Source organism: Typopeltis vanoorti, chromosome 10 (assembly GCF_054136105.1).
Source record: "Typopeltis vanoorti isolate ZY-2024b chromosome 10, IOZ_Tvanoo_1.0, whole genome shotgun sequence".
Taxonomy (NCBI): Eukaryota; Metazoa; Arthropoda; class Arachnida; order Uropygi; family Thelyphonidae; genus Typopeltis; species Typopeltis vanoorti.
Window position 1 is genome coordinate 77,713,489 of NC_143558.1, and position 13,753 is coordinate 77,727,241.

At 32.4% G+C, this 13,753-nt stretch overlaps 1 protein-coding gene across 3 annotated transcripts in view; it reads right to left on the minus strand.

Annotated features, from left to right (window-relative positions):
• LOC150102528 (osmosensitive cation channel TMEM63C-like) overlaps window positions 1-13,753 on the minus strand; it is a 491,876-nt gene that overhangs the window by 185,503 nt on the left and 292,620 nt on the right. For all 3 annotated transcript variants that reach the window (XM_090398766.1, XM_090398765.1, XM_090398767.1), the window contains exon 14: window positions 4,164-4,314. In XM_090398766.1, the coding sequence (XP_090254892.1) occupies window positions 4,164-4,314 (151 nt within the window). The remainder of the gene's footprint in view (window positions 1-4,163; window positions 4,315-13,753) is intronic.

The window sequence follows — 13,753 nt, forward strand, 5'->3', positions numbered from 1 at the left end:
AGGAGGAGAAATTGATAAATGGTACTACTCCAGCAAGCTGGATATTTGATCATGTTTTATCATATTTTGTTTGTAAGTTAAGCCAATACAGAAAACTGTCAAAGTCCCAGATTGCTGCTGCATGGCACATCCTGTAATTAGGTAACTAAGTGGTACCTAATTACAGGATCACAAAGTCAGGATTGATCACTGGGCCAGAATCCCCATTTGGTTCTTACTATTTTTTACTATGTTGAGGATTCCTAGTTATCCATCTTTAACACTTATGTTAAAGTGTTAAAGAAACAAGCACCAAAAGAAACACCTAGGACATTTAGGACAGTCAAGCTTTTAGTTTGGTTCCTTATTACTTGAAAAATGATTGTGGCCATGAATAAAATTATTGCAATGGTGCCAATTGAAGTGAAAAATTATAAAACTTAACAAGAAAACAAGTACCTTGATTTATGTTAGTCAAGTCAAAGCAATTTCATATGAACAATGACAAATACAGATGAACTAAATATCTTCCTACCTTTTTTAGTTTTTTATTCATTAATTTTATAATTATGACAAATAAATAAGGGTGATTCAAGAGTCAAAGCTAAATGAGGAGACTTTTGTGTAGATAACCTTTATGAATGTAGCCAACTGACTAAAGCTTCTGACCTAATGTGCAATCCTCACCTTTGCAGCTGTGCACCTGAATACTGAATAAATGAGGATGAGCTGGAAATTTGATGCTTAATAAGCAAACCAAACTGGATTCTATATTGGCTTAAACCAAAACACAATGATGGTAAAACAAAATGAAATGTCATGCCAGGGCATCACCTGGCATGACATTTTTCATCAGCAAGAAACTAGAACAATAAAGTGAAACATCAGCTATTGCAACAAACTAACTCAATGTCAACAAGCTTCAAGATTGGCATCATCAACAATGAAAGGAATTAGTAGAAAGGAAATGGAATCAGCACAAGAATTGGATAAGTGCTAGATCAACTTAATAGGTGTTATCAGAACAAAGACAAAAACAGGAAGTAAAGGAAATAATGATCAGTGAAAAGAAAGAGTTTGTGTTGTATTCAATATGAGTATAACCTTCTTGAATGGTGGGCAATATGATGTAATGTGGACAAATATCAGAATAGGAATTGGACAATGAGACTTAGAAAAACCTTCACATAGAAAGTTTTTCTAAGGAAGACTTTTTCCAGTTATTAAAGAAGAGCGTTAACATGAAGAAAAACTTGGTCTTGATGGAGATCTACACAACAAAACAATAAATGAATAACATATATAAAGAAATATGTTGGGCAAATTTGGAGAAAAGAGCAAAATTAACAATAATGGTAAGTACTAATCTGGTCTAGATACTTAGACATTAATTATAATGTATGTTGATGTTTGGTGGAATAAACATACGACAATAAATACTAACTAAATTTATGTAGTTAAGAAATTATGCGAATATTTCACCTAGGCATTTTTATGAGCATAAACACCAATTATGTGCATGTCTGGTATTTATGCTCATAAAATTTTTTTTCCTTCACACTTGTAAGAAAGTAAAAAAAAACACAAACTGGGTATGAATAGTAAGATCCTACTGTCCTAGCTGGTGCTCTCTATAGTTCGTGATTATGCAAACTTGCTGAAGATCTCACTGGTGGTCTTCCATATTTTTAGTAAAATGAGGCAGTTGAATTTGTTGAGATTTAGCATATGTTGTTATGCTGAGGTAGATTCTAGGAAACATCTCTTGGATTTATATTTACTCCTGTATAAGATGGACATCCCCTCGACTGAATCCATTGATCTGTATTTATGACATGGTCTGCTACTCCAGAACAGCTACACTGCAGGTAGTAAACATAGTTCCAGTATTCTTTATTCTTTCAAAGATATTTTCTGTTCTGTTTGTCCAAAGTAAGATAATTTGCAAGGGATGTAGTAGATTCTGAGATGGTCTAGATGGAGTGAATCTTTTGGTGAGGAGGTTTAAGATGAATTTAATAAGTTTGCTTACCGTATATTGCAATCCTTAGGGAATAACACAGAAATGTTATGTGTATATTATAAATTTATTTATATTGTTAATTGTAGTGTTTTCTATGTCAAACACTTGTAGCATGCAATCACAGTATTAATGGCAGCCATGTTGTCCCTTGAGTTTCACTTTGAATCTTGGTAAAGGACATATGCATTAGTTGTTTTTATTACAGCTGTCACTGGTATAACTGGAATGCTAGCAAGCAGAAGTACGTAAACAGGGAAGCTCTAATTCTGAAAACATTTATATATTGATCTTTAACTACTTTAAGTGTGAAGTTAACTGAAGGACAGTATAATGTATCATGCCTTCAATAGATTAGTGAAAATATTTTGGGCTTAATTAAAGGCAAGTGATATATGTTCCAAGAAGCAATATGGAATCAGCAGTCAGGTTCCTTTTATTGCAAGTGTATTTGGAACTGCTCAACTAAATGTATTCCTATAGTCGGAGTGATTATTCTTCATGCCTACTTCAGCAAAAATAACGAAGGATGAATTAAGAAAACTTGTTTAAGGAAACGAGAAAACATATTCAAGTATATTGGTTAAGTGAGATCTTTAACTTTTATTCTATTCTAAAGAATTTGAAAGATAAAATTCTTTGAATGAATGAACAATAAAGAAATAAACAAAATAAGGGTGGATAAAGAAGAGTCTGATGGATTAAATGTTGTATAGGAATATATGGTCAAGTGAAATTACAGAACTCTTAGCTAAGTGCTATGTTCAATAAGTTTTGTATAACATTTATATATATTTTTGATGTTATCATTAAGATCTGAATTTAACAATGAGAGAATTTTCTTTGAGCTCATATAAAGTAATTCTAGAATGACCATATAGTTATTCTCTGTATTTAGTAAGAAGTTGAAGGTTAGATATATAGAATAGTAGTAGCTGTTTACTAACTAATTCTGCAGAGAATATGATCTCTTTAGAGAGATAAAGAGGATAATTTAATATTGAACTTGTAGTATTGTATATTTTTATGTTTACAGTAAATATATTATTTTTTATAATTTAGCTTCATTCTTTAAAAATACACAACATGCTGATTTTGAAGTCAATGCACCATCATAGATATGAATCTGAAACATTCTAACCAACTAAAATAAAAAAAAAAAAAATTATATTGTTATCTATACTTCACAACTGAGTTCAATATAAATGTTGGATATAGTATTTGAATATGAACACATCTTACAAAGATTTTATAACAAACTAAAACTGCACAGCCATTACGCATCTAAAAAATTTGTAGATTTCTTTAAAAATATATATTTTTATCTACCCCCACCCCTTTCCAAAAAAAAAAAAATGGGTTAGAAGACCTGGAGCACATCAATGCCAAGTGTGGTTAAAAGGGTAAGAAGAAATCTGTTGACATGTTTTTTTGAAGAGCTGAAAAAGAAGAGTGAGTGAGGCTGTTCCAAACAGAAGTAGATGAAATGAAAGGAGAAGTTGGTTGAATAAGTTTGGAGTTAGATGGAAAATGGATATTGACAAGTAGCTGCTCTTGCTTAATTTTGGAAGAAAGTGGAGGAATGATGGTGGCTAATTGAGAAGAGCACTAACTAAGAAAGCACCTGTAAAGAAATAAATGATTCTACTTTCATTACCTCCCACCAATAATTAGCCTCTTTTTTGTTTCTTTTCACAAAAGAAAAAATACATCTGAGTCACTTCCTGATATTTATTACATTAACTGGAATCTCTATAAATGTTCCTTACATCCAAGAGAGGATTTGAATCCAGGTCTTCTCAACTGAATGGTACTTTATTTTCCTAGTTTGCTACGAGGTATATTTCAAACAAACAGCAGTAGTTTCAGTTTCCAAAAGTTAAAATGAAGATCAAAGAACTAATATCTTTCTTTTACTTTTTTAGCTAGAAAATATTTAACTGATATTTTAATCTTGTTCAAGATCAATCATTTAATTACAAAAAAAAAAAAATGCATATGTTTAATCATATAGTACACAAATATCATTTAAGTGTTAATTTTTCCGTAGTTAATCTTATTATTAGGATATGCATACTGTTCTAATTTCACTTTCAAAATAAGGACTGATTTTTATTTTTAATTTTCTTGTGTCTCTGTAAAGTATTTTCAACAAAAAACTTACCAGGTGTTCTACTTGTTTTGAAAGACGTACAGTGTCTAAAAAGTTTAAGATAACAGCTGGAGTAGTGAGGAAAAACAGAACAAGGAATAATATAACATTGATGAGAACAGCATGAGCATACCATTTTCCTTTTGTGACCACTAGATTTTCCCTATAAAATAAAGTTTTGAAATGTTGTAGTAACAGCAATTTTTTACTGCTATGGTTTTAAAATTCTGTTTATCAACAATACAATGAGTATCTCAATGATATTTATTTTTTAAATTCTGAAATAACTCATATCAGCAAAGACCATAAAGAATGAATGACATAGGAACTATGGACCTATGGTTCTAATATCATAATGGAAATTAACTATATGTATACTGATAAATCAATTACCTTACTGGTAATGTTACTGTTTCAGTTCATAGTCATTAGAGAAGGTTTACATAATGGTAGAGAAAAGCTGAAATAAACATTAATTTAGTCAAGTCACAGACGATTATGTCAGAGTTAACACAAGTATAAGGAAGCATGACATTCAAATCTTGTTAAACAAAAATGTTATGAAGATTTGGGGGGGGGGGGGTATGAATGATAAAATTACAGAACTCATCTGGAAAAGTAAGAACTGTTTCAACAACATTCAGAAATATACAAATTATTTCCAGTTTGTTGTATAATAATGAATCACTTGCATGTAACTATATTTAAAGATAGTAAATGGGCACTTTTTTTTAAATCTAACCAAGGAAAAAAAAATACAAAATTGCACTATTTGAAAAGTTATAACCTCTAACAAATATTAGCAAAGGGTAGTTTCTCTAGGTAGTACTTTGTTCTGAAATGCATGCGGTTTAATATTAAATTTGTATTAAATAAACTTTAATAAATAAAGTTTAATTTAATAAATTCAAAATTGCAACTTAGTTTGGCTTACAAATATTTATAAACTTTTCAACATATGGAAGCCTTTTAAATATTTAGAAGCTTTACAACACATGAAACTTGAATGGGTATTCCTCTGATGTTAATTTACCTCAAACTGTAATAAAAGATGGTAGATATGATCAGAGTGCGATCAAGATTTAAATCTTGGGACTCAAAAATTTCAGTTACTTTTCAATGGGTTGTAAAGCTTCTTGAAGTCCCTTGAGAGTGACAGAACAGGAGTTTCAGCTAATAAGTTTCTTCCGCAACCTCTTCACATTTTGCCTTCTCAAGGAGATTTTCATTTCTAAGTTTCCATGTATTTGAAACAGATTGGTGACATCAGTTGTAGAAATCTCAACCTGCAATTAGTGAGCAATATTAAGGATTGCTTTGGTTTCATTTTGTATCATTTCTGCTCATTCTTAAAATCCTTCCACATTATTAATAAACTGTGGACAAAGTACCGTACCAATAAACTGAGCACAGTAGTACTGTATTGTATAGCTATGCATGCAGATGGTTTGAAATGGCATATTTATGAATGCTTAGTATCTGTTTATCGCAACTAATGGTCATATTTTCAATTTTGTGGATATCTGAAAAACTCAAATAAGGCAAAAAACTTGTAAAGCACAAACTGCCTGTACCATCATGCTTTTCATGGTTACTGAAATTCTATAAATCTTCATTAACCAAAAAATATTTATTGGCATATGTGAACCTTGGTTAGCTGAGGATGGAATGGAGAGCTAGAGAAAACAGAACAGATAGAAATAGAAAGATACAGAATCTTCAGGGAAGAGGTACTATTAAGGATAAGAGAAAAAAGCAAGTGCATGACAATGTCAGACTATTTGGTGTGAGGTTGTGTTAAACAGAATTGGATATCTAAGATAATGTTATCATAAGCATGAGAGTAAAAAGGTCAACATACGTAAATGTTTTGACAAATTGCTTGGATAAGGAGATAGGTGATATCCCAGTGGGATGGGGGAGGGGTTAATTATGGGAATGTGGTTGTAAATGTGATATCAACAATGTTACTGGTTGGAAAAAGAAATCAAGAGGTAATGATGCTTGAGAGGTGGTCAAGCAAAGGAAGGATGAAGTTTAAAAAAGGTAAATATGTCAAATTATAAAGTGAGTGATTACAAAAAAGATCCATTGTCTATGCAAAAGTACTACAAGATGATATAAAAACAAAGAACAACAGATAGAGTGAGAGCTGAGGGACCAATTAAAACACATCTAAAAAGTAATGTACAATGGCATACTTATTTTTACAGGGCCTCCACTAAGCATTGTGATCTCATAATAAGAAATGAAAATTATGCATAACATGCTATAGTGGAACCAGCCTATTGCTTAGCTGATGGAAATACTATTCACTTAAGTAAGAAGACCAGTAGTTAAGGTTGAGATGACACAGCAAAGTTGCAGGCAAGACATTAAAATGAGTGTTTGGAATTATGGAAATAAGGAACAAGTAAAACATTTCAGCGATTTAGGCACTAATTTTAGTGAATATAGCAGATTAAATATGAAATTGTACAATAGATAAGCAAAATTGGTATTGTAAGAAGAAAAATTAATATATTTATACAGAATGAGAGAGATTAGTCAAAAAATACACTGAACCAGCTGTACACAAGAAATAAAACACTTGATGAAAGACAATTATTGTCTTTCATCAATAGCAGTATCACATTAAAAATAGAGATATTAGGAAAGAACTTGGCATTATTAGAAGTATGAAATGTGTTAGCAGAACTAATCTTAGGTGGTCCAGACATAAATAGCATGGGAAAGAAAAATATTATTTATATCAAATGAGCTCTTCCGGTTATTTTAAAAAATTCTGTCAGCTATGCCATTTATGTTATATCTCTGTAAAGAGATTGTTTTTACACCAAGTGTTAAGTAAATACATATACTACTATTTTAAATAACATTAAATAACTACAAAATTAATTGGATCCAAGGATTTCTAAATTAAATCTACACTTTAAAGATCTCCTTATCTTAAAAGAAAAAAAAAATTCTTCACTCTCTGAGTGATTCCATTACTAGGTTGTTTAATGCATGCTTAATCATTTTACTGAAAATTTTGTTTTCACAATAAATTTCTACAAACAGCAAGTGTTCATTAGAGTCAGTTTCTTTGTTAGGCCTTTTCTGAAAATACAGAACTACCTCTTCACATCCATGGAATCGTTTTTAATTTTTTTTCCTCTGGTATACATTATTTTTTCAATCCTCCTCCTTTTTTCAATCTGTTTCACTGGAGTATAATTAATCTTACCTCACACAGTTCACAATATGATGCCCAAATCACCAAATTTTTTACCAGAGAAAGAAGCAGTTTCTTTTACTAAAAGTATCAAGGTTGAGCTCTTCATATTAAGCCACTTTATAATTTTAGATTTCACCAATTCTGTCACTCTTTCCAATAAAATAATAAACAGATCTGACATCTTTAAGACAAAAAGACAAAACTTTTTCACTTAGCATTTCTTCAAATGTCGAATTAGAATGTCTACTCAAATATCTTCTTTATTTACTACTCACTTGTTGATAGTCTAACTCTTCCAGTTAAAAGATCCACGTTGCTATGATTCCTTTTTTGGAATCTTTTGTTAATATAGCCCTGACTGTCATGTTAAAAAAACAAAATTCTCTGGTCACTGTTCTCAAATTTTCATTCTCTCCTTTCTTGTTTTCCTCTGTTACCCAGTACTGACCACTCTCTGTCAGCTGTCAATCGCATATTGTTGTTGTTGTTAGTGAAAAGAATGTCTTTACAAAGAAAGACAGATATCACAAAACTAAATAATTGTGATTTACAATAAAGAAGACTAAAATTATTACCACTATCAGAATGTAGTAAGTATATCAATTCTCAAATGCTTTACATTTTAACATATCAATATCACATATCGTAAATGCTGATCATACATGTTATGAAACCAAAGCTAATAACATAGAGAAACAATAAAAGGCTAGCAAAATAAATGTTCTTTGACAAGATGGCAAAAAAAGACTGATGTCCAAGATCTAGATAGATTGATACAGTAAAAAAAAGTGTCTCAGATGACCAAAATATAAGATCTGATAATACGGAGTCTTTGTAGATAAAAGATTAATTTGGAGGAAAATTGTCAATAGGAAGTTAGTACTGATGTAAATTTTTCATGTAGTACTATCATAATATTCTGTATGCCCACTGAAGATACATGTCAGTAATTTGATTATAAGTCTTTAACCAAATGAAATAGTTGCTGTGACATATTTGTCACAGCAACTATTTCATAGCAGTATACAGTATATTTCTTATCTGATGAAGAGAATGTTTTCCTTATGGTATTCAATCATCTGTCATAACTGTTAAAAGGTCAACCAGGTTTGTCTCCTATGGAAATGCTATTACTGATTTCCAACTCAAGTATTAACTGAATTCGAAGCACAAAATCATTACTTATTATAGCTGAAGTCAGTGATTACTCCAGGTATGTGTGTGTGCGTGCGTGTGTTAAAAAATCAAATGTTATTTACAATTATATATGCAACATACAGACAATTCGTTATATAAAGAATTAAAAAATTAATAGTGAAGGATTTATGGAGGCACAACACAAGTGTTAGAATAATTACTTTACTTAACATTAGAAAAGTAACATTCGACATTTCGACCTCTGAATTGAGGTCATCATCAGGAAAAATACATATGTATAAGATACAAACTACATGACGCTGCACTATACAAATGAATCTAAATGCTTGTTAATCTTTTAACCTAGTCTCACCTCTTGTGAGAAAAAAAATAAAATTAACCAATAAAATAAAATAAAAAATAAATTATTATTTTTATGGCTACATAGTTTACTTTCGATTAGGAGTACCCCTTTTTCACAATGTCATTGGCTTTCTACTCAAATCTTAGGGCATTACTGATGTGTTATAAAAATCGATATATGAAGAATAATATAGGAGGAAAATTCAGACATACCTTTTTTGGATGTTGTTGGCTGTCTCTTTATCCCAGCAATATGCATTCATCTGCTGTTAAGTTATTAAAAGGAAGGGGATTGGGAAAAGTGGGAGTAAAGCAATGTGGGGGAATTATTTGAAAAAACCTGATTTTTTTATATTAGTAACCATCAATTCCACCTTCCCAATCAGAGAAGAATTTAACTAAATAAATAAAAGCTTAACATTCCAGTAGTTCAGAGAAAATTCAATCAAACCCTGCTTCCATTTCAAAATCACCAATAACATTAGGAATTATCAACAGTTTATTTCAACTGAACAAATTCCAATAAGATTATAGGAATATATATATAAGTAGCTTGAAAATATTGGCATATACCAGTTGCCATTAAAAGACTGTTATATGTCTGTGAACTTTTTTAATAAAATCTCTGTTTCATTCCTTAAATTTATGGAAAATCTGAATCCAAATCATTCTGGACCTGAATTTATCTCTCTCAATGCTACACTCTCTTTCTCAGCAATCTAGCCATTTATCTTAGAATTCTCTGTAGCTAATGAAAGAAATGATGTGTGACATCATACAGATTATGGTGGTCAGATCAGGGCTCTTTGCTCTATGCCTGGCAATTCAACATATGCATCTGTCTGGAGGTAAATATCTTCAAAGAAATCACTGAAATATTATTACTCTACATTTCTTCTGTATTTTCTTGCCTGTATATGTCAAAAAGCTTTGTATGCACCCGAAGTTTTGGATTCTGAACTGCTTTCCTCTGATGTGAACAGTGGTAAGTGCTAACAGTACATATACTCTAGAAGATTTAATTTACATATACATTCACTCTTGGCCACTTTTACAGTGTTCAATATTTTATGACACAAATATTTGCAATAATAAAAATTATTATTTTTTTTATTCTTGCGAAAAAGTGTGTGCATAATAATCATTAAGATCAAATGTTTTCTGACAACTTATTATTATTTGCCACCTCCAGGGAGTCCTAAGACTCATCGAGGAAGGGCACCTACTTTACAACTCTCCATCTCCACCACTCAACCTCATCCACACCATCTACTGTCCACCATCACCACTATTATTTTCACAGTGTTGCGACGTTTTCTTATAATATTTCTCTCTCTATTTATTTGTTATATTACGTTTGTACTCCAATCGTTTAGATTAACTTCTATTGTTTTATATCTTTCCTTTATCATACCTGCTATACCATTTATGTTGAGACTTTCTTATCTTGTTTGCTTTTTCTTTACTTAATTAGTTATTTACCCTTTATCTACCCTTTCTTAACTAATCCAACATCCTATCTTTCTTAAATTCAAAACTTGTCTAACACTGTACCTTACTTATACACATTTATCCCTTACATTTTAAACTCTACAATCAAATATTCTCTCCTTCAGTGCTTTGCAGTCCTATTGGCCTCTCTATGTCCTAAACAAACAATCTGAAGAAGTTCACCCTATAAGTATTAACACATTTATATTTATGCTGCGCCAGCTAATACCTAGGTAGAAAGGATTCTTGTTCAGGGTAACTCCTTTAGAGAGTTAATGATTATTTGATCAAGCATAAATTTATCTCCCCCTCGCTTGTCCTTTTCTTTCTTACAGTCGCGGCTTACTTATTGCATTAGTATTCATGGGTTTATCCCGCTTGGTTCGTTGTTATTTTTATGAGCGGTAGTTTTGAATTCATATAATATAGGCAGATCAGGCAAGTACATGAATGAAACAATTTAATTAGCCTTAAGGTGATACACTATAATACATTTCAAAACAGGATAATATAGTTGCACTCAACTCAGATCAAAAGCTCTAATTAACATGTGCTTATCACACATACTAAATCTTAATAACCTTAAATACAATCATAAAATACAATTCATAGATTATCATTAAGCCATTCGGATACACGTGGCTATCAGTGAACACATCAGCAAAATTACACTTTTAGTTTAACATAATCTTGTATCTATCAGCCTCTTGGGCAAACAACTCTTAACACTATCTCGGACACGTATCTAGTTGTAAGCCACTCTTACAGTTCTTTAAGTTCAGTCCAATTTAAACGTTCACACAGGAAATTCACTCTCTTCTTACAACTGGAATTAGTATTTCAAAAGTCTACATTACCATTTCTGTCCTTGAGCTCTTAAAACTTGTTCCCACCTTGTCTAATCATCAAGGCCCTCAAATGTAATCGCTTTGGAGGATACCATCCGTAGATCTGTGCAAGTAGAATCTCTGAGGAAACATGGGAGGTGGCACAGTAACGTCGCCTTGAATGGACGGCTCAATTTAGTCCCTCCATCGTACGACAACATCACAGCTATCCTAGAACATGGACATAGCTTGGCCCAATACGAACGCTACGACGGACAAACTAAGTGCCTTCCACGACTGGCCAGGGACTTCCCTCCTACGACGAGCAGGGCCACTCCGAGAGATCAGGAATCCAGGAAGAAAAAAGATAAGAGCCTTCGAATCTTCATGCAAGGCCTTTTTGTTCAATTTTCTCCTCTCGTTAAATCTCGATATTTGCGACACGCGCCAACTCGTTCATGTGTGTCTACGTCAATCTCATTAGCTCCCTCTATTATTTTTCGCACGTGTGTCTACCTCTTATTCCTGGAAGACGCTTGGGTTTCCCTTTCCAATACTTTCATGATGCAGGACGGTAAAAGTGACCTTTGAACCCTGACTCACAGGCTTTACTATTTCAGTGCAAGAGACTGGTTTTTCAAACGGATTTTTGCCAGCTTACATGGATTTCTATTATCAGGCCCACACTTAATACAGATTATATTTAAACACTTTATACAATTTTATACAATTCCTTAAACTTTATCTTGACTTGTGTTCACAAACAATTTATTTTTTCTATTGCCAACGTTCCATGTTCTCTGCCTGAGTAGAATTAATGTTGTGACCTGAATATTTTAATATAAACCTTTTTAATGCTTATTCAGGACACAACAACAGACAATCACAAACATCCATGCCCACGATGGGATTCGAATCCGCAGCCTTTTGGCTGGAGAGCAGATACATTAACCACTCGGCCAACCAGGCCGGCAACTGTTTATTTCACAGGTTTTAGTGCTTATTGATTTCATTTGTTCAAGAACATGAAGATTGCATGTTACACAAGATGTGACATAATGGAATCAAGATGTCTGGACAATTTTTAATAATGCATTCAAGAAAGTATTTCATCTGGATAAAACTTCCCCACTAAGAACCAAAATATATAATACATATCTCTGCCATAAATAGGATTGGCTTCCACTAGAAAATAAAACATGCTAATAGTATAAAATTAGAAGAACCACTTTTTATCCATTCATCAAAGTTCAATTTCTACTTTCATCAGCCAAAACAAGGCTACGAGATATCCCACAGTATACAGATAGTATGGTCAGTGTTTTACACCATCAGCCAACATTACCCAACTTAGGTAATGTGCTGGAATGGTCTGAAGCACTAATAAAGTCTAACATGAAGAACTATTTACCAAATTGCTATCTTAAAATCTAGCTTCTACCCTTTGCCAGTTTTCTTTCTGGTTGTTCACTATGTCTTGTGGAGGACAGTGTCCAGTTTCCTCACTCCCAGCAATGCTAAAATATCCTAGAGCTTATTCTGTACTATCACCCATCCTCTTTCTCTTGTAAAAAAAAATGAGCTTTCACCTTCTCTCACTAAGCTCAAATCCTTCACAGTTTTGCTAATGACAGGACCCACTGTTCCCTTCTTCATTTGAAGACCCTTATAATGCTCAAACATTCTAAGCTACAGGGTCGTCCATAATTCTAAAATTCCAAGTGAATAAATGCTACAAAAGCACAATCCTTCCACTTGTTTCCAGTATAAATATTACACTTCAGTTCTTTCTCCCTCAGTTTTGATAATAATCAGACAGTGAATACTGGTATGAACTATAAAACTTGATTTATTAGCTGGAAAAAAAAACTCATGCTCAGTTTCATATTAGTTTGTATATCAAGAGAATTGCAATAAATTAATTAGGATGACAAAGCAAAGTAGTATTTACAATATACAACCTAGCAGCAATGGAATTAACAGTTAAATACTTTAATAGTAAAATACATGCTAAAAACATACTAAAGAAATACTGTTATGGCTCAGTACAGTGTGCATCATATCCCAGATCCACATACATGAGGGTTTTGATGAATGAAGACCTAGACGATGTAAAATCATTCTCTAGTATCTGTTTTATGTCAAGTGAGGGTACATAACATTTCAGAAACTTAAATTTTTTAGCAAATTTGTTGGTTAGTATAAGGCACTTCTTTCCTTAAAGACCTTGATTTTCTAAAAGGGTAATCCACATTGCGTTTTCTTTTCTGTTCAACAGTATGTCAGAACACAACAGTTTTGATATGTTCTGACATACTGATCTTTCTGAATCAGCCTGTTTGTCACATACACACACCGTGTAGGAATATATGCTACATGTTGGATTTTGTAGGACATCTATTTTTATTATTATTATTATTACTACGGGCTACTCCAGGAGTCCTTAGACTCATCGAGGGAGGCCACACAGCTGTTCAACATTCTCACAGTATCTATCATACCTTGCCTTGAACTCGCTCACTGTCATAGCACCCACAACAGACTCTGGCAGCTTATTCCACTCA